Genomic DNA, 16380 nt, shown 5'->3' on the forward strand with positions numbered 1-16380 from the left:
CAGGAAATCCCCCGAGGAGAGCAGGGCACCCCCCTAACCCCCCCGGCCATCGACACAAACCTCCTCCAGGCCTTGCGAGGAGCCGTTTATTTCTGTACACACAAGCTGGGGACGCGGTGGGCTGGGCGCGGGCAGCGGCTCCGGGGGGGTTTTGCCCCTCGCCCACCATCGGGAGCGAGAGGCAGCGACCCGGGGAGCTGCTGCCAGCGCCTCCACGGTACAAACACACACAAATAAAACCAGGCAGGAGGCGGGGAGGAGGCAGCGCAGAACCAAACCGGGAGCTCTGATGGCAGAGGGGAGCCAAAGCCTCCTGCCCGGGAGCGTTTGGTGCCCGGAACAGAGCCATTCTGGACGGCAGGGAAATGTTTTCTTCTTTTGCAGGAATTGTGGCCAAATTTCTGGGGGGAGAGCAGCGAGTGCTGGGCCCCGGTGACACAGGGACACCAGGCCCTGGTCGGGGCGTCTCCTCCCCTCGCTGGCCTTGCGCCCCACGAAGAGTTCTCACTCCTGTGGGTCCTGCATAACCTCGAGCTCCCCTCCTTCTGCCCCTAACACGCCGTTACGTCTTAAAACTCAGGGGGACGGGGGTGAACGAAGCTGCCCCGGGTGCCCAGAGGGCGCCCCGGGTGCTGTGCGCGGTGAGGAGGGTGCTCGCCCCACGGGGCTGCGGGCTCGAGGCGTGTGGTCGCCCACCGGGCCCTGCAGCACCTCGAGTCCTTCCCAAGGGGGAGCTTCCACCCGGAAAGCCTCGCTTTGCCCACCACAGAACAAAAAACAACAAAAAAAAAACACCAAAAGAAGGACCGGGTTAATCCAGCGGCCGCAACGGCTTCGCCATCTGTTAGAGGGAGGCTCGAGCTTCCTCGCCTGGCTGAAAACGCAGCGCAGGAGCAAGCGTGGCAGAGAGGAGCACGGAGCCTTCCGGAGCGTCCTCCCCGCTGCTCACCCAGCACCCACGGGTGCTCAAATCGCTGCTCCGGGTGCCTAGCTGAGGAGCAGCACGTACTCCTTCAGGCAGGTGGGCAGGGGCAGCTGCTCCACGGCCTCGGGCAGGAAACGAACGCCCAGGCTGCGGCGCACGGCGTAACGCGAGAGCGTCTGCAGCGTGCCGGGGGCCGAGCAGAGCAGGGTGAGCTTTTGGCAGAGCTGCTGGTCCCTGGTCACCTCCCAGGGCATGCTGCCGTTTTTGCGCAGCTCGAAGTGTCCGATGGCGCGGTGCAGGAGGTCGAAGCAGGAATCCTCGCGCTCCGTGCCCAGTCCCCGCACCAGCAGGGCCACCAGGCGCGAGATGGGGGTCTGCCCCTTCAGGTTGACCACCCGCACCTCGGCCCCGAAGTCGAGCAGGACGCTGACGCTCTCCAGGTTGCCCTTCATGGCCGCCCAGCTGAGCGGCGTGTCGTCGTTGTAGTCGCGGGCGTTGACCAGGGCGCCGTTCTCCAGCAGCGAGCGGGCGCACTCGGCCATGTTCTTGAAGGCGGCCCAGTGCAGCGGGGTGTCCTTGTTGCCATCCAGGGCGTTGGGGTCGGCCCCGTACTCCAGCAGGATCTCCACGCACGTCTCGTCCTTCTCGGCCGCGTAGTGCAGCGCCGTGCGGTTGTAGCCGTCCAGGGCATTGACCTGCGGGGAGGAAAGGGCGGGAGGGAAATGGGGTGAAAAAATGAGGGGCAGGGGGTGGGGGCGGCAAGAGGTTCCCCCATAAAAACCAGGCGGTGTTTGGTGGCCCTTCAGGTTTCGCCCTTCCCATCCCAAACCAGCAAAATCTCAGCCAAAAACACCGAGGTGTTAAAAAAAATCCCTCCCTGCTCCCTCAAAATGCCCCAAAAAGGGGCAGAGCAGCCGGTACTGGGGCCGTTTTGCCCCAAAAAGGGGCAGAGCCGCCGGTACCGGGGCCGTTTTGCCCAAAAAAGGGGCAGAGCAGCCGGTACCGGGGCAGTTTTGCCCCAAAAAGGGGCAGGGCAGCTGGTACCGGGGCCATTTTGCCCCAAAAAGGGGCAGGGCAGCCGGTACCGGGGCCGTTTTGCCCCAAAAAGGGGCAGGGCAGCCGGTACCGGGGCCGTTTTGCCCCAAAAAGGGGCAGGGCAGCCGGTACCGGGGTCGGCACCACCCCAAAGGCGCCGTTACCTCCGCTCCCTTCTGCAGCAGCAGCTCCACGCAGTCGGCGTCGGCCACCATGCAGGCGCAGTGCAGCGGCTTCAGGGTGCCGTGCATCCCGTTCACGTCGGCGCCCTACGGGGACACGGAGTCGTTAATGGGGTGGTGATTAGTTACCAGTAATTAATGGGGTGCCCCCAGCCAGAGTCTGGAATTAACGGGGTGTCCCTAAATTGGCACCCATCGTTAATAGGGTGCTCTCAACAAGTGCCTGGAATTAACGGGGAACCTCCAATCAGTGCCTGGAATTAATGGGGTGCCCCTAATTGGTGCCCGTCATTAACAGGGCACCCCTAATTGGTGTTTGTCATTAACAGGGCACCCCTAATCAATGTCCATCATTAACAGGGCATCCCCAACCAGTGCCTGGAATTAACGGGGGGGCACCCCTAATTGGCACCCATCATTAACGGGGCGCCTCCAACCATTGCCTGTCAGTAACAGGGCACCTCTAATTAGCAGCCATCATTAATGGGGTGCTCCCAACCAGTGTCTGGAATTAACGGAGTGCCCCTAATCAGGGCCTGGAATTAATGGGGCGCCTCCAATCAGTGCCTGTCATTAACAGAGCACCCCTAATCAGTGTCTGTCATTAAGAGAGTGCCCCCAACCAGCGCCCGCCATTAATGGGGCACCCCCAAATTGGCACCTGTCATTAACAGGGGACCCCCAGCCAGTGCCTGTAATTAACGGGGCATCCCCAATCAGCGCCCATCATTAACGGGGTGCCCCTAATGGGTGCCTTTCATTAACGGGGTGCCCCTAATCAGTGCCTGTCATTAGCGGGACACCCCTAAATTGGTGCTTGTCATTAATGGGGCACCCCCAACAAGTGCCTGGAATTAATGGGGTGCCCCTAATCAGTGCTCATCATTAATTGGATGCTCCCAAGCAGCATCTGTCACTAACGGGGCATCCCTAATTGGTGCTGTTAATTAACGGGGTGCCCCTAATGGGTGCCTGTCATTAACAGGGCTCCCCCAAGCGGTGCCTGGAATTAACGGTGTGCCCCTAATCAGCGCCAGTCGTTAACGGGGCACCTCCAAGCGGTGCCTGGAATTAACAGGGCACCCCTAATTAGTGCCTGACACTAACGGGGTGTCCCTAATTAGCACCTGTCATTAACGGGGCACCCCCGGGGGATGGAGGCCCCGGTTCCCCCCCCCCCCCGGTGCTCACCCGCCCGATGAGGTCCTCCACGTTATCCCGGGGGAAGGAGCGGATGGCGGCGATGGTGCGGATGAGGCGCTCGGACAGCGAGTACTTGCTCTGCACGCTCTGCATGATGTACCACATCCTGCGGCACCGGGAGCACCGGGGGCACCGGGACCGGGAGCACCGGGACACCGGGACCCCGCCGCTGGACCCGGCCGGGCCCCGAGGAGGGGGAGGAGGAGGAGGCCGGAGGGGGGCGGGGCCCAGGCCCAGGCCCAGGCCCGGAACCGGCGCCGCCGCCGCCGCCGCCGCAGGCCCACCGGGAGGCGGAAGCGGCCGCCGCCACCCGGAAGTGGAAAGCGGAGGCGGCGCATGCGCGGAGGACTCACCGGCCTCACCCCGCTCGCCTCTCCGCCAATCAGCGCGCGGAGCCCTCCCGGAAGCCCCGCCCTCTCAGCGGGCGCGGCGCTTTTAACCAATCGGTAAGCTCGGAGGAGGGTAAGCCCCGCCCTCACGGCGGCTCTCAGCCAATCCGCTGCCGCCGGGCTCGGCTCGGGGCGCCGGGGCCCCGGCTGGGGGGTTCGGGGGGGGCGGGGGCGCTGGGATGGGACCGGGAGGGGGGGGGGGAACGGGGAGGGGGGCGGGAGGAGCCCCCCCACCCCCGGGCTGCGGGGCACTGGGATGTGCTGGGATATACTGGGATGTACTGGGATATACTGGGGGCACTGGGATGTACTGGGAGGTGCTGAGGGCACTGGGATGTGCTGGGAGAACTGGGATGTACTGGGAGGCACTGGGATGTGCTGGGGGCACTGGGGGGCACTGGGATGTACTGGGACATACTGGGGGCACTGGGATGTACAGGGAGCACTGGGATATACTGGGATATGCTGGGGGCACTGGGGGGCACTGGGATGTACTGGGACATACTGGGGGCACTAGGATGTACTGGGGGCACTGGGATATACTGGGACATGCTCGAGGCACTGGGGGCACTGGGATGTACTGGGACACACTGGGATGTGCTGGGAGGCACTGGATATACTGGGGATGCTGGGAGGCACTGGGACTCACTGGGAGGCACTGGGACTTACTGGGAGGCACTGAGTTTACTGGGATGCACTGGGACACGCCGGATGTACTGGAAAGCACTGGATGTACTGGAACACACTGGGACACGCTGGATGTACTGGGAGGCACTGGGTGCACTGGGACACACTGGATATACTGGGAGGCACTGGGATGCACTGGATGTACTGGAAAGCACTGGGGGCACTGGACGTACTGGGACACACTGGATGTACTGGGAGGCACTGGGATGCACTGGGACACCCCCACCAGCCCCATCCAGCTGCAGACACCGGGGGGGGGGTGGGTGCAGAACCCCCCCCAGCGCCCCCTGCACCCCCCCCCTCCATCCTACCCGGGGGGGGGGGTCCCATCTCCCCCCATTCACCCCCCAGGTGGGGGCCCCCCTTTGTCCCCGCCCCCCTCCCCGGCTGGGGGGGTCCCGTCCCCCGGTCCCCACGGCCGGGTGGGTTTGATTTGGGGGGGGGGCGATGTAAGGGAGGGGGGGGCAGGAGCTGCGCCATCGCGGGGGCCGAGCGGGAGGCCCCGCCGCTGCCGCCCCCCCCCCGCGCCAGGCCCCGGTGAGTCTTTATTTTGGGGGGGGGGCGGCGACGGTTCCGCTGGGGTTGTATTTTGGGGGGGGGTCGGTGGTCTCCCCCCCCCCCCCCCGCGCCCACCCCATTTGTTTGCTTGTTCCCCCCCCCCCAGCGGCGTTTCCCCGTCGGAGCGTGATGGACGCCGAGGGGGGGCCGTCAGCCCGGGACCCCCCCCGGGACCCCGAGACCCCCGAGGGCACGGCCGCAGGTGAGCCCCCCCCACCCCCCGACCCCAAAATCCCCCCCCCGTAGCGTGGGGATGGTCCCGTATTGAGGGGGGGGGGCACGGGTGTGCGGGGAGCGGGGGGGTTGGGGGGAGATGGGGGGGGATGCTGCGATCCTACAGCGAGGGGGTGTCGCCATCCCATAATATGGGGGCGTCCTGATTCGTTGGGGGGGGTAAAAGGGGGGCAGGGGTGCCCCCATCCCATAATATTGGGGTGGCTCAATCGAAGGGTGGGGGGATGTCCTGGTCTGGGGGGGGCACCCTCAGCCCATAATATGGGGGTGTCCTGATTTGGGGGGGGGAACAGGGGTGCCTCCATCCCATAATAGGGCAATGTCCCAGTCCCACAGCATGGGGGTGTCCTGATCCCAGGGTGTGGGGATGCCCCGTCCCCATTTCTTGGGATTACCCCAAATCTGGGATATGGGGGTGCCCCGATCTCAGGATGTGGGGGTGTCCCAGTCCCTTGGCACAGGGATACCCTAAATCTGGGGTATGGGGGTGCCCCAAACCTGGGGTGTGGGGATGCCCCATCCCCATTTCATGGGGATACCCCAAATCTGATCCCAGGCAGTGGGGGTGCCCCAATTCCTTGGCACATGGGTGCCCCAATCCCATGTTATGGGGGTGCTCTGATCCTAGGGTATGGGGGTGCCCCAGACCCAGGGTGTGGGGATGCCCCATCCCCATTTCATGGGGATACCCCAAATCTGGGGTATGGGGGTGTCCCAGTCCCTTGGCACAGGGATACCCCAAATCTGGGGTGCCCTGATCCCAGCATATGGGGGTGTCCCAATTCTGGGGTGCAGGGGATGCCCCAGCCCATCAGAACAGGGGAACCCCATCCCTATGGCACGGGGGTGCCCTAACCCCACAGCACAGGGACGCCCCAATCTCGGGGTGCAGCGGAGCCCTGCTCCTGCCCCATGGGGTTTCCCGGGACCCCAACTCCAGAAATTTGGGCTCTGGGGTCCCCCTCGGCGGTGCCACCCCCACGCCTGTCCCCACCTGGGGACGCGCTGTCCCCATCCCACACCCCAGACCTCCGTCTGCACCCCAATTCCAGCCTCCTGTCCCCAGGGGGCTGGTGGGGGCGCCCAGCGGGGTGCCAGCGCTGTCCCCAAAGTGGGGAGGGGGCAGAGGGAATGGGGAAGGGGGGACGGAGGGGGTGGGGAAGGGGAAAGAAGGGTGAAGGTGGGAAGGGGGATGGAGGGGCCAGGCCAAAGGGGTGAAGAAGGTGGAAATAGGATGGGGAAGGGGATGAGAGGATGGGAAAAGGGTCAAGGGGATGGGGAAGGGGATGGGAAAGGAGTCAAGAAAATGGGGAAGGGGTCAAGGAGATGGGGAGGGGGTCAAGGGGAGGGGAAAGGGGATGGGGAAGGGGACAGGGGATGGGGAAGGTGCAAAGGGGTGGAGAAGGTGGGAAAGGGGCTGGGGAATGACGGGGCCGAAGGGGTGAAGAAGGTGGAAATGGGATGGGGAAGGGGCCGAGGGGATGGGAAGGGCCTAAAGGGATGGGAGAGGGGTCAAGGGGGTGGGGAAGGGGCCAAGAGGGTGGAGAAGGTGGGAAAGGGACGGGGCAGATGGAAAAGGTCTGGGGTAGGGACAGGGGCTGGGGAAGAGGTGGGGGACATGGAGGAGGTGGAAGAGGGACGGAGAAGGGGAAGAGGGGACGGAGAAGGTGGGCGAGGGCTGGGGAGGGGATGGAGAAACAGGAGGGTGCAAAAGGGATGGGGAAGGGGCAGAGGGGTCGTGCCCCCCCCGCCTGCCCCGCGCCCCCACCGGTGCCCGGCTCCGCTCTCCCCGCAGCCCTCCCCGGCAGCGAGACCCCCGGGTGCCCGGCGGCGATGCGGCGGCGGCGGCAGAAGGCACCCGCCCGGCCCCGGGGCAAAGCGTCGGGGGGCTCGCGGGGTCTGGGACCCCTGGAGGAGCTTTTGGGGCTGCGGGGGGGCCGTTTGCGCCCCACCATCTGCGGCGAGTGCGGCAAGGGCTTCAGCCGCAGCTCGGACCTGGCGCGGCACCAGGTGACGCACACGGGCGAGAAGCCCTACACCTGCGGCGCCTGCGGGAAGGGTTTCAGCCAAAATTCCAACCTGGCCACCCACCGGCGCATCCACACCGGGGAGAAGCCCTACGGCTGCGGGGCTTGCGGCAAACGTTTCAGCGAGAGCTCGGCGCTGGTCCAGCACCAGCGCACGCACACCGGGGAGAAGCCCTACCGCTGCGGGGAGTGCGGCAAACGCTTCAGCGTCTCCTCCAACCTCATCCGTCACCGGCGCACCCACACCGGTGAGAAGCCCCACGGCTGCCCCGAATGCGGCGAGGGGTTTCGCCATAAATCCCAGCTCCGCCGGCACCAGAAGCTCCACGCCGCCTGACGGGGACCCTGGCGCACGGGGACAAGGAGAGGTGGTGCTACCGGTGCCGATGCTCAGCCAGGATGGGGACCGTAAGGGATGGGATGGGGTTTGGGGATGCGTGGTACCCGTGCGCCCAGCCCCGGTGCACCCAAAATCCCCAGGACTGGCCTCAAAAGCCAGGCTGAGGAGGCGCAGCGGGGCCGCAACCTGGATCAATAAAAGGTCCCGGTGCCGAATCGCTCGCCCAACGTCTTCCCCAAGCGCCCCCAGGCAGTGCGGGCTGGGTTTTGGGGCCCCCACCGCTGCCACCCTGCTTTGTGCGGCCCCTGCCACCATAACATTAAATAGGACCCTAAGAAACACGAACATTGCCAGGTTCTCCCATTAAAAATACTCCCAATGGAAGCCTTTGGGTACCCCTTAACTCCCCAGGGGAGCCTTTACACAACCCCACACGCAACAGGACTCTGCGCCTTCTCTCCTTCCAAACAACCCTAAACATAAATGGGACTATAACACTCAACCTTAACTAGAACCCTAAAAAATGCCTACGTCGCCACTTTCTCCCATCAAAGTGCTCCCAATGGAAGCCTTTGGGAAGACCTGAACTCCCTTCGGGAGCCTTTATGCAACCCCACACACAACAGGATTCTGCACTTTCCCTCTTCCCAAACAACCACGCCGTGCCACTCGGCACACTGCAGACCCCCTGGCCCCCCCAGGCACCCCCCAGAGGCACCCACCAGAGCCAGGGCACTCTCCCGGTGGGTCTGACGGTGCCAGATTGGTTTTTAATGAGTGGTGGAAATGAATCAATGTCGTAACAGCCTTGGGGAGGCATATGGGGCATGGCGGAGTGCAGCAGGAAGGGAAATTTGGGGCCGCCGAATTCCCTGGAGCACGAAGGGGGGGCTCGAGGAGTCCTCTTTGGGAAAGGATCGGGAAGAGGGCAGCTCCTGGTGCCGACCCCGATCCGAGCAGTCCCAGGGAAGACGCCCACTTACTGCAGAGTCCAAGGGCAGGAAGGGGCAACGGCAACTGAGCTACCTGTGCCCGGTTTGGGGGGGGGACCAGGCTCAAGGGGGGGTGGGGAAGATGCGGTCGAAGTGTGCCAGGAGCAGCTCCACCGCCTGGTTCTGCTGGGCCATGCCCACGGCCAGGCTGCCGGGCTCCCGCTCCGGGCGCAGCAGCGTTGGCCCGAACACGATGCCGATGTTCTGGCGCGTCATGAGGTTGACGTCTGCCTGCTCCATCACCCTGGGAACGCACGAAATTCAGGGAAATTCATGCAACCCACCCAGCCCCCCCCATTCTGCCTCTGTTGTCCTTGGGGTTTCGTCCCCCAGGGCTCCATCGCGTTGATGGCGTGCCCTAATCCCTCATCCCACCCCATGGGGACCACCCCGTCCCTCCCCAGCTCAGCCCCTGTGATCCTCCCCAGCTACCCCATACCCTGAACCCTCTGTGGGGTATCCCCAAGCCCACCCCCAGCCCGGCAGCAGCCCCCTTACCGGCAGAGGTGGGCCACGAGGTAGCGCAGGGTGGCATAGTTGGGGGGGGGCAGGCTCTGCACCAGCTCAGCCACCCGCTGCACCTGCTCCTGGGGGTCCGGCAGCTCTGGGGGGAGACACAGGGGTCAGACACCACCCCCCCCCCCCCGAAATCCCACAGCCTGGGGACCCTGTGGGGGAGGCACTTACTGATGGCTTCAATGAAGGGGTTGAAGAGCTCGTAAGGCACGAGGGGTTCGGGGAGCTCGCGGAAGAAAAGCTTGAGGGCACCGGTCACCACGTGGATGTCGCTCCACTCGGGGTCCTCCAGGCTGAACCGCTCCTCTGGGGGGAAAATGGGGGGGCTCAGCCTGCACCCCGGCCCCCCGACACCACCAGGGCAACCTCGGCACAGCCACCCCGGCTCACCTTGGCACGGCTGCTCGGGGAAGACGTAGCGCCCGTCCGAGGTCACGGCTCGTTCTGCAGAGATCAAAGGGAATTTGGGGTGGGGGGGGGGACGGGGATGGACGGTCACCTTCCCCCTGTCTGTGGGTGTGTTCTCCAGCACAGCCCCCTTGCCCCTGCCCAGCTGGTGCCCCCCCGTCCCCTCACCCTGGTCGACGGCAAAGCGCAGCTTCTGGATCACGGACAGGTTCCCATTGATCCGGTAAATCCCATCGACGTCAAGGCCTGGGGACAACGATGGGGTGAGATAAAGCAGGTGGCTCTGTGCTAATTGGGGGGGGGGGGGCGTGCCCCCCCGGGGTACCGACCTCGCTCCTCAACAGCCTCCACGCAGAGCCGGACGAAGCGGGGCACCGTGGTGTTCTCCCGCTGGCACAGGGCTTCCAGGCGGCACCCGAACACCTGGTCTGGGACAAGGCAGTGCTGGGGCAAACTGGGAGCGGAGGGAATGGGGTTTGGGGACTGGGGCCAATGGGGGAAGCAGGGAATTAGGGAGAAGCAAGGGCAGGGAGGGGCACCAGGAATGGGGTAAGTCACTGGGGTCAGAAAGCGGTGCTGGGATGGGAGACACCGAGTCCAGTTGGGGGCACGGGGACTTGGGGTGGGGACAGTGGGACAACTGGGGACCAGCATCCAAATCTCACTCTTACAACCTCTCCTCCTGCTTTCGAGTGCAAAGGGGGGATGTGGAAGGGTTTGGGGGGGTTCCAAGGGGGCAGTGGGATTTAGGGGAGGTCCCAGAGCTGGGGATCCCCACCTCGAATGAGCCCCTTCTCCTGCAGGCTCTGGAGCGGGGGCCGTTTGATGATGAAGCGCCTCAGCCTGCTCTTCACCCGCTTCTTCTCCGAGCTGTCCGGAGCAGGGGGGGTACCTGGAGGCAGAGCAGGCCTGTGGGGGTCACCACAGCCCCGAACCCTAACCCTAAGCCTGCCACCCTCAATCCCCAGCCCTACCTGGGGACCTGGTCCCCTCGGTGACCCACGGCGCCTCATCCTCGTCCCCGCTGAGCTCCGCCAGGTCCCTGCTGGGTACGTGGCGCAGCCACCCCAAAGGCACATCCATGGGGTTCTCCAGGTCCTGGTGGTGATGGGGGGGGGGTCAGCAGGGAAAGGTGGGCGACCACCGGGCAGCCCCCGTCCCCCAGGCACTCACCAGCCGGTGGATTACATCCCGTATAGCCCGGGCCCACTCGTGGATCGTGGCCTCGTGGTCTGACTGCAGCAGGAACTCGTTACCCGTCACCGTGCGGAGCTGGGGGAGGTAGCAGGACGTGGGAGAGGGGCAAGGAACCCAAGAGACCCCAGACCCACCCACCCTGCCCTAAACAGGGGCTCCTGGGGTGCCCCCAACCCAAATGGGGGTCTCTGTGGCCCCGGGTGAAGTGGCAACCCGTGGCCCATTCTGGGGCATGTTTTAGGGGTCCCCTTGTCCGAGAGGGCATCGCTGCAAGGTCTGGATGTTTTTGGGGAGCCCGCTGTGCTTTTAGGGTCCCGCTGCACTCACGTGGATGACATTCTTCTTGCTGGAGAGGTGCCGGGCCCAGTCCAGCGCAGCCCCTCGTAAATCCACGCTGCTCTCGGGGCGGCTGCTGGCAGGGCACTGCGGGGCAGGGGGTGTCAGGGGTACCCTGCGTCTCCACAGCCCCCACCCCTGCTGTCCCCAGCGTCCCCCCGTGCCTCCCCTTGCCTTGGCAGCCCCCCCAGCTTCTCCCCCAAGCTCCTCCGTGCCCCCAACTCACCCAGGTGGCGGGTGCCGGGCCCTTGGGCTCCTTGTAGAAGACGAGGCTGTTCCCGGCCAGGACCACCCAGGAGACCCCCCAGCTCTTCCTGGGGGCAGTGGGCGAGGGGCACCTCACCAGGGCTGGGGGCAGGCTCGGTGCCCCCCGCCCCAGTAGAGGGCCTCCAGCACTCTTTGATCACTCTTGCCCCAAATTTCCCCCCCCCCCCCCCATCCTGGCACAGCCCAAACCACCCTTTTTTTGCCCAGGACATTGCGTGTCTGAAGCTGTAGAGCCCCCCCCTCTACCCCCCAGGTATGGCACAGCCCCTCCAGCCTGGCGTAAACCCCCCACCCCAGCTCGCACGGTCCCCGTCCATCCAAATGGGGATCCCCTCTCCCCCCAAATCCAGCATGGACCCACAGCCTGACACAGCCCCCCCGTCTTAATACAGACCTCTGCAAGGCTGCACAGTCCCTTCTGCTTTACTGCAGGACCCCCCTGCCCTGCCAAAGCCCCCCCATGCCCTGACACCTCCCCTGAATTAATGAGAGCCCCCCCGCCCTGTGGTGAACCCCAGCTTAACCCCTGATTTAGCACCCCATGAGCTCCCCGACCCCAGTCCCCCCTGGGGACAGCCCCTTCCACCAGGACCCCCCCCATCCTGGGGCACCATCCCACCTCCCCCAGCCCTCACCTGAGCTTCCTGCCCCCCTCAGCGATCTTGGTCCTGTTGAGCTGCCCGGCCTTCTGCACCTCCTGCGGGAGCACAGCCCCAAGCAGTCAGCGCTGCCCCCGCCGCCCCCGCTGCCCCCCAGCCCTCCCAGCCCCAGGGTAACTCACCGTGGGTAATTCAGGGCTGCAAGGAGGGGGCTTGGCGGGGGCCGGGGGGGGCAGCGAGGTGGCTGCGCAATCCTCCTGGCCGTGCTGGGGTCGGGGCTGGCCATGGATCACCTGTGGGGAGATGGGGAGAGCCCCGGATACCTTCTGGGTGCTGCTCCTGTTTCCCATCCACGCTGCCTCAATGCCCCCCCCCTGCCCAGCCCGGTGCCCCCCCATCCTCCTCCATCCCCTCCCACCCCGTCCCCGTGCCCGCACCCCGTGGCTCACGGTGCCGCCGCTGTCCGGGGAGCTCTGGTGTGCCGGGCTCCTGGGGCGCTCCGCAGCGGGGCTCTGGTCCTGTGCACGATGGAGGGGACACGGCTGGAGACCCTCGAGCTGGGGTTCCCCACGGCAATTAACACGAGCGTTAATTGCCAGCAGCACGGTGGGGCCATGCCAGGGATGGGGGTGGGTACGGAGGGGGTTTGGGGAGGCATCGGGAGAGGTGCGGGGGGCAGTGGTGAGGCCACAGGGGAAGGGTGGGAATGAAGATATAGGATATAGGATTTAGGATATAGGATTTAGGATATAGGATATAGGATGAAGGATACAGGATATAGGATATAGGATGTAGGATATAGGATATAGGATAATGGGAGAGCATCAGGGGGTCACAGGGAACATTGCGGGGGGGAGATGGAAGGGGATGGGTGGGCATTGGTGGGGGCACAGAGGGCACGGGGAGGGATGCTGGTGGGGAAATGGAGCACAGAGGGGTGCACGGAGGGGTGGGGGCGTGTAGACCCAGCCATTTGGGGTGCTGCCCCCCATGCCCACCGCTGCTTCTCGGTGCCGCCGGGGGGGTTTCCAGGAGGTCACGCCCGTCTGGGGGTTGTAGAAGAAGCAGCGACCGGTGCTGGGGTCCTGGTGACGTTCCCAGGCCCCCAAAACCTGGAGGGGGGCCCCAGCTGGCACGGGGGGCTCTGCTTGCCCCCCCGCCCGCTGCAGCTCCTCGAAGTTGCAGTAGATGGGGGGGGTCACCATGCCAGCTCCGGGCAGGGGCACCTGTGCAGAACAGACCCTCACCTTGACACTGCCCTGTCCTGGGGGCTTAACCCCTGCACCCCGACCCTCTACAACACCCCCAGCCCCAGGAGCCCCCCCCCAGCAGCAGCACCCCCTCGCCTTGCCCTTCTGCCGTGCCCCCAGCCCCACACCGTGCCCCCCCCACATCACACCCCAAAACCTGCACCATGCCCAGTGCAGGTCAGGGTTTTGCAATCACCTCCCCGCAGACATTTCCCCTGCTGTGTCCCCCCCCCCGGCATCTGTGCCCTGTCCCCCCCCCCCCCAGGCCTGATGCCTCTCTCCCACCTGATGCCCGCAGCAGCGCAGCCCCGGCCCCTGAGCCCTGCTGTGGGCAGCACGGCCCCCCCCGGACACCCCCCCCCCACTGCACTTCCTCCGCTGCCCCCACCGAGATGAGGAAGCGGTGGCAGCGGGGGCGGGGTTGGAGGGTGCTGGGGTGCAGGGGGGGGGTGCGTAGGGTGCGGTCCAGCGAGGTTCAGGGTGCAGGCAGGAGGTGCAGGGGTGTGGAAGGTGGGTGCATGGATTTTTTTTTTTAATTTTTTTTTTTTTTTTGGGGGGGGGGCAGGAACAGGGGGGGCAGGTGCTCCGAGAGGGACAGGGCTGGGGGCTGTCCTCGGAGAGTCCCCCTCACCCCCACTTACCCCAGTGCCCTGGGCCAGCAGCTCCTGCTGGGACTGGGATGGTGGCGGGGCTGGGGGGGCGGGCAGAGCCCCCCCCGCCAGCTGGCTGGTGCTGACGCTGCGGCCCACGGGGCGCAGGGGTCCGCTGGCCTCCCGGGGAGGGGCAGAGGGGGGGCCACACAGGTTCTCCACTGAGTGGTACTTGGACAGCAAGCCTGGAGGAAGAGAGCGGGGCACCCACCAACCTAAAAGGATGCTCCAGGAGGGGCAAAGCCCCCAGCCCCATGACATTTGTCCCCCCCCCAGTGCTGTACCCTCTGTTCCCAGTGTCCCCAAACGCCCCCAGCCCTTTGCTCCCTGCGCCCCCCCCCCCCACCTCACTCACCCGTGTACGCCGCCGGCAGGCTCGGGGGCTGCAGGTCCCATCTCCCCGCCTCACCGGGCTCCAGCTCGGCCACGTAGGTGGCGGGGACGAAGAAAGGCCGAGCCCAGCGGGGCTCCCCGGCCCTCCTCACCTGCCACCAGTCCTCGTTGGCCTTGCGGAGCAGCAGGAACCGCTCGCCCGCGGCCATGGCCACTCGCCGCCCGTCCTCGGCACAGTAGGCGTAGTCGTAGAGGGCTCGCAGCACCACGGCCTGCTCGGCACGCCGCCACCGCCGCCCCTCCAGCCGCCACCTCCCCGCCAGCATCCTGCCTCAGGACGCCGGAGCCCCCGCCATCTGTAGGCCGCAACGTGTGGGGTCAGATGTGCCCCCGGCCCCATTGCCGGAGTGGCTCTGGGTTGTGGTGCAAAAGGGATTGGCAGTGGGGAAGCCGTGGGGACCCCGTCTGTAGGGTCTGGGGTCTCTGGGGAGCACCGAGCCCCAAGGCCAGGCTGTGCCCTGCCACCACCGCGATGGCACACGTGCACCCCATAAAGCCTGCACCCCACTATTGTGGATTTCCCCCCCCAGCCATAGCAGTGCCCCATGGCAGGCCCTGCCGTGAGCAGTGCAGGGATCCGGGTGCTGCCCCCGTTCCTGATGCCGAGGGAGCCGGCGTCTGAACCTCGGTGTGGGGGGCACCGAGGGGAAGCTAAGGGGGCTGGGGTATGGGGTTGGCTGGGGGTTCGGGGGGTGCTGGGGGTGCGGGGTTGGCTGGCGCTCGGGGACCTGACGGAAACGCAGCAGTTTCTGCAGCAGGAAGCAGCGAGGCTGCGGCTTCCTCGCACCACACGCTATGGGGTTGGGGGGCACTTCCCGGGGTGGTCTTGGCCCCATGTTCCCCAGCGCCCATCTCCCACGGTCCCACGGCCCCAAAACTCCCCGCGTCCCCCACTCCTCATCCCACAGCCCCGCGGTGTCACGGTCCCCGCTCCTCACCCACGGCCCCGCCGCTTTCCCAGTTCCCCACTCCCCATCCCAAAGACCCCCCAACCCCAAAACCGTGCTTCCGGACCCCCAACCCCACAACTCAGCAGCTCCCGGCCCTGTTGGGGTCCCACTCACCATCTTTGGGGTTCTGCCATGGAGCCAGCGGGCAGAACCCGACGCTGGGTCACGGGGGTGCCGGGGGCGGACGCGGGGCACGGGCAGAGGAACCGGGTGTCCCCCCACCCGCCCCCCCAAGCCCCGCTCGACCCCAAAAGCCTTTCGGCTCTGCCCACCCGTTAAGCAGAGGGGGCGACACCCGTGGGGCCGAGCCCCGGTGGCAACCAGCCCCGGGGTGCTCGCACCGCCCCGGCCCTGTTCCGGGGGAGGACCCCAGCCCGATCCCCGCCGCCCGCCCCCGCTTCCCTTCGCCCCCCCCCCCCACCCCCCCCCCGCCGGTTGCTGCTGCACGGCGGCGGCCCGGGGAGCGGCACCGGGACCGGGACCGGGACCGGGACCGGGATCGGGACCGGGACCGGGATCGGGACCGGGAGGGGTGAAGCCGGGCTGGGTTTGCACGGAGCCCCCGGTGCGGCCCCCCCCCGACGGCCCCCCCGGTGGCTCCCCCCGGGACATGCACCTGCCCGGGGGGCGGTGGCGGTGACACGGGGCGTGCTGCGAGGCGGGGCGCGACGGGACGGGACCGGACGGGGCTGGACGGAGCGGAACAGGACCGGACGGGACGGGACCGGACGGGACGGGGCTGGAGGGGACGGGACGGGACAGGACGGGACGGGACTGGACGAGGCTGGATGGGACCGGACAAGGCTGGACGGGACCAGACGGGACCCGATGGGGCTGGACGGGACGGGACCAGACGGGACAGGACGAGACTGTACGGAACCAAACGGAACCAAACGGGACGGGACCGGACGGGACCGGGTTTGACGGGACCAGACAGGACGGGACGGGACCAAACGGGGCTGGACAGGACGGGACGGGACGGAACGGGACGGGACGAGGCTGGACGGACGGGACCAGACGGGACCGGGCTGGACGGATCCAGACGGGTCCGAACGGGACCGGACGGAACGGGACGGGACGGGGCGGGACGGGACGGGGCACTCTGACGCCCGCGGGACGTTCTCGGTCCGAGGTCGGTCTCGGAACGCGCCCGTGGGGGGGGGGGACGGGGACCGCAGCGCTTCTCCGTGACGTCACCGCCCCGTGCCCCGACGGCAGCGGAACCGCAGCGGCCGCGCTCGG

The 16380-nt window shown here is 66.5% G+C and overlaps 3 protein-coding genes across 8 annotated transcripts; 1 reads left to right on the forward strand and 2 right to left on the reverse strand.

Moving 5' to 3' along the window:
• Positions 1–72: 72 nt before the first annotated feature.
• On the reverse strand, positions 73–3668 carry ASB8 (ankyrin repeat and SOCS box containing 8). The gene is made up of 3 exons (XM_072031978.1): positions 3334–3668; positions 2125–2229; positions 73–1620 (listed from the first exon to the last, which is right to left on the reverse strand). The coding sequence occupies exons 1-3, from the start codon at positions 3448–3450 to the stop codon at positions 988–990; spliced, it is 855 nt and encodes a 284-aa protein (XP_071888079.1). The 5' UTR covers positions 3451–3668; the 3' UTR covers positions 73–987.
• A 243-nt stretch (positions 3669–3911) lies between these two features.
• On the forward strand, positions 3912–7795 carry LOC113839998 (uncharacterized). 2 transcript variants are annotated; one of them, XM_072031948.1, is made up of 4 exons: positions 3912–4427; positions 4514–4958; positions 5086–5181; positions 7009–7795. In XM_072031948.1, exons 1-4 carry the CDS (start codon positions 4137–4139, stop codon positions 7575–7577), a joined length of 1401 nt encoding a protein of 466 aa, XP_071888049.1. In that variant the 5' UTR covers positions 3912–4136; the 3' UTR covers positions 7578–7795. The 2 variants fall into 2 exon arrangements, with proteins under 2 accessions (XP_071888049.1, XP_038027446.2); XM_038171518.2 differs by having other exon boundaries at positions 3912–4958.
• Positions 7796–8323: 528 nt separating this feature from the next.
• On the reverse strand, positions 8324–15525 carry ARHGAP9 (Rho GTPase activating protein 9). 5 transcript variants are annotated; one of them, XM_072031938.1, is made up of 18 exons: positions 15253–15525; positions 14151–14484; positions 13787–13980; positions 12894–13121; positions 12345–12407; positions 12078–12188; positions 11932–11993; positions 11256–11343; positions 11021–11116; positions 10670–10768; positions 10471–10594; positions 10275–10388; positions 9826–9924; positions 9665–9742; positions 9479–9532; positions 9260–9394; positions 9071–9176; positions 8324–8816 (listed from the first exon to the last, which is right to left on the reverse strand). In XM_072031938.1, exons 2-18 carry the CDS (start codon positions 14452–14454, stop codon positions 8636–8638), a joined length of 2136 nt encoding a protein of 711 aa, XP_071888039.1. In that variant the 5' UTR covers positions 14455–14484; positions 15253–15525; the 3' UTR covers positions 8324–8635. The 5 variants fall into 5 exon arrangements, with proteins under 5 accessions (XP_071888039.1, XP_038027444.1, XP_071888038.1 ...); XM_038171516.2 differs by having other exon boundaries at positions 12345–12413; XM_072031937.1 differs by having other exon boundaries at positions 12333–12407; positions 15253–15524.
• Positions 15526–16380: the final 855 nt, after the last annotated feature.

The sequence above is a fragment of the Anas platyrhynchos genome, chromosome 34 (genome assembly GCF_047663525.1).
Source record: "Anas platyrhynchos isolate ZD024472 breed Pekin duck chromosome 34, IASCAAS_PekinDuck_T2T, whole genome shotgun sequence".
Classification (NCBI taxonomy): Eukaryota; Metazoa; Chordata; class Aves; order Anseriformes; family Anatidae; genus Anas; species Anas platyrhynchos.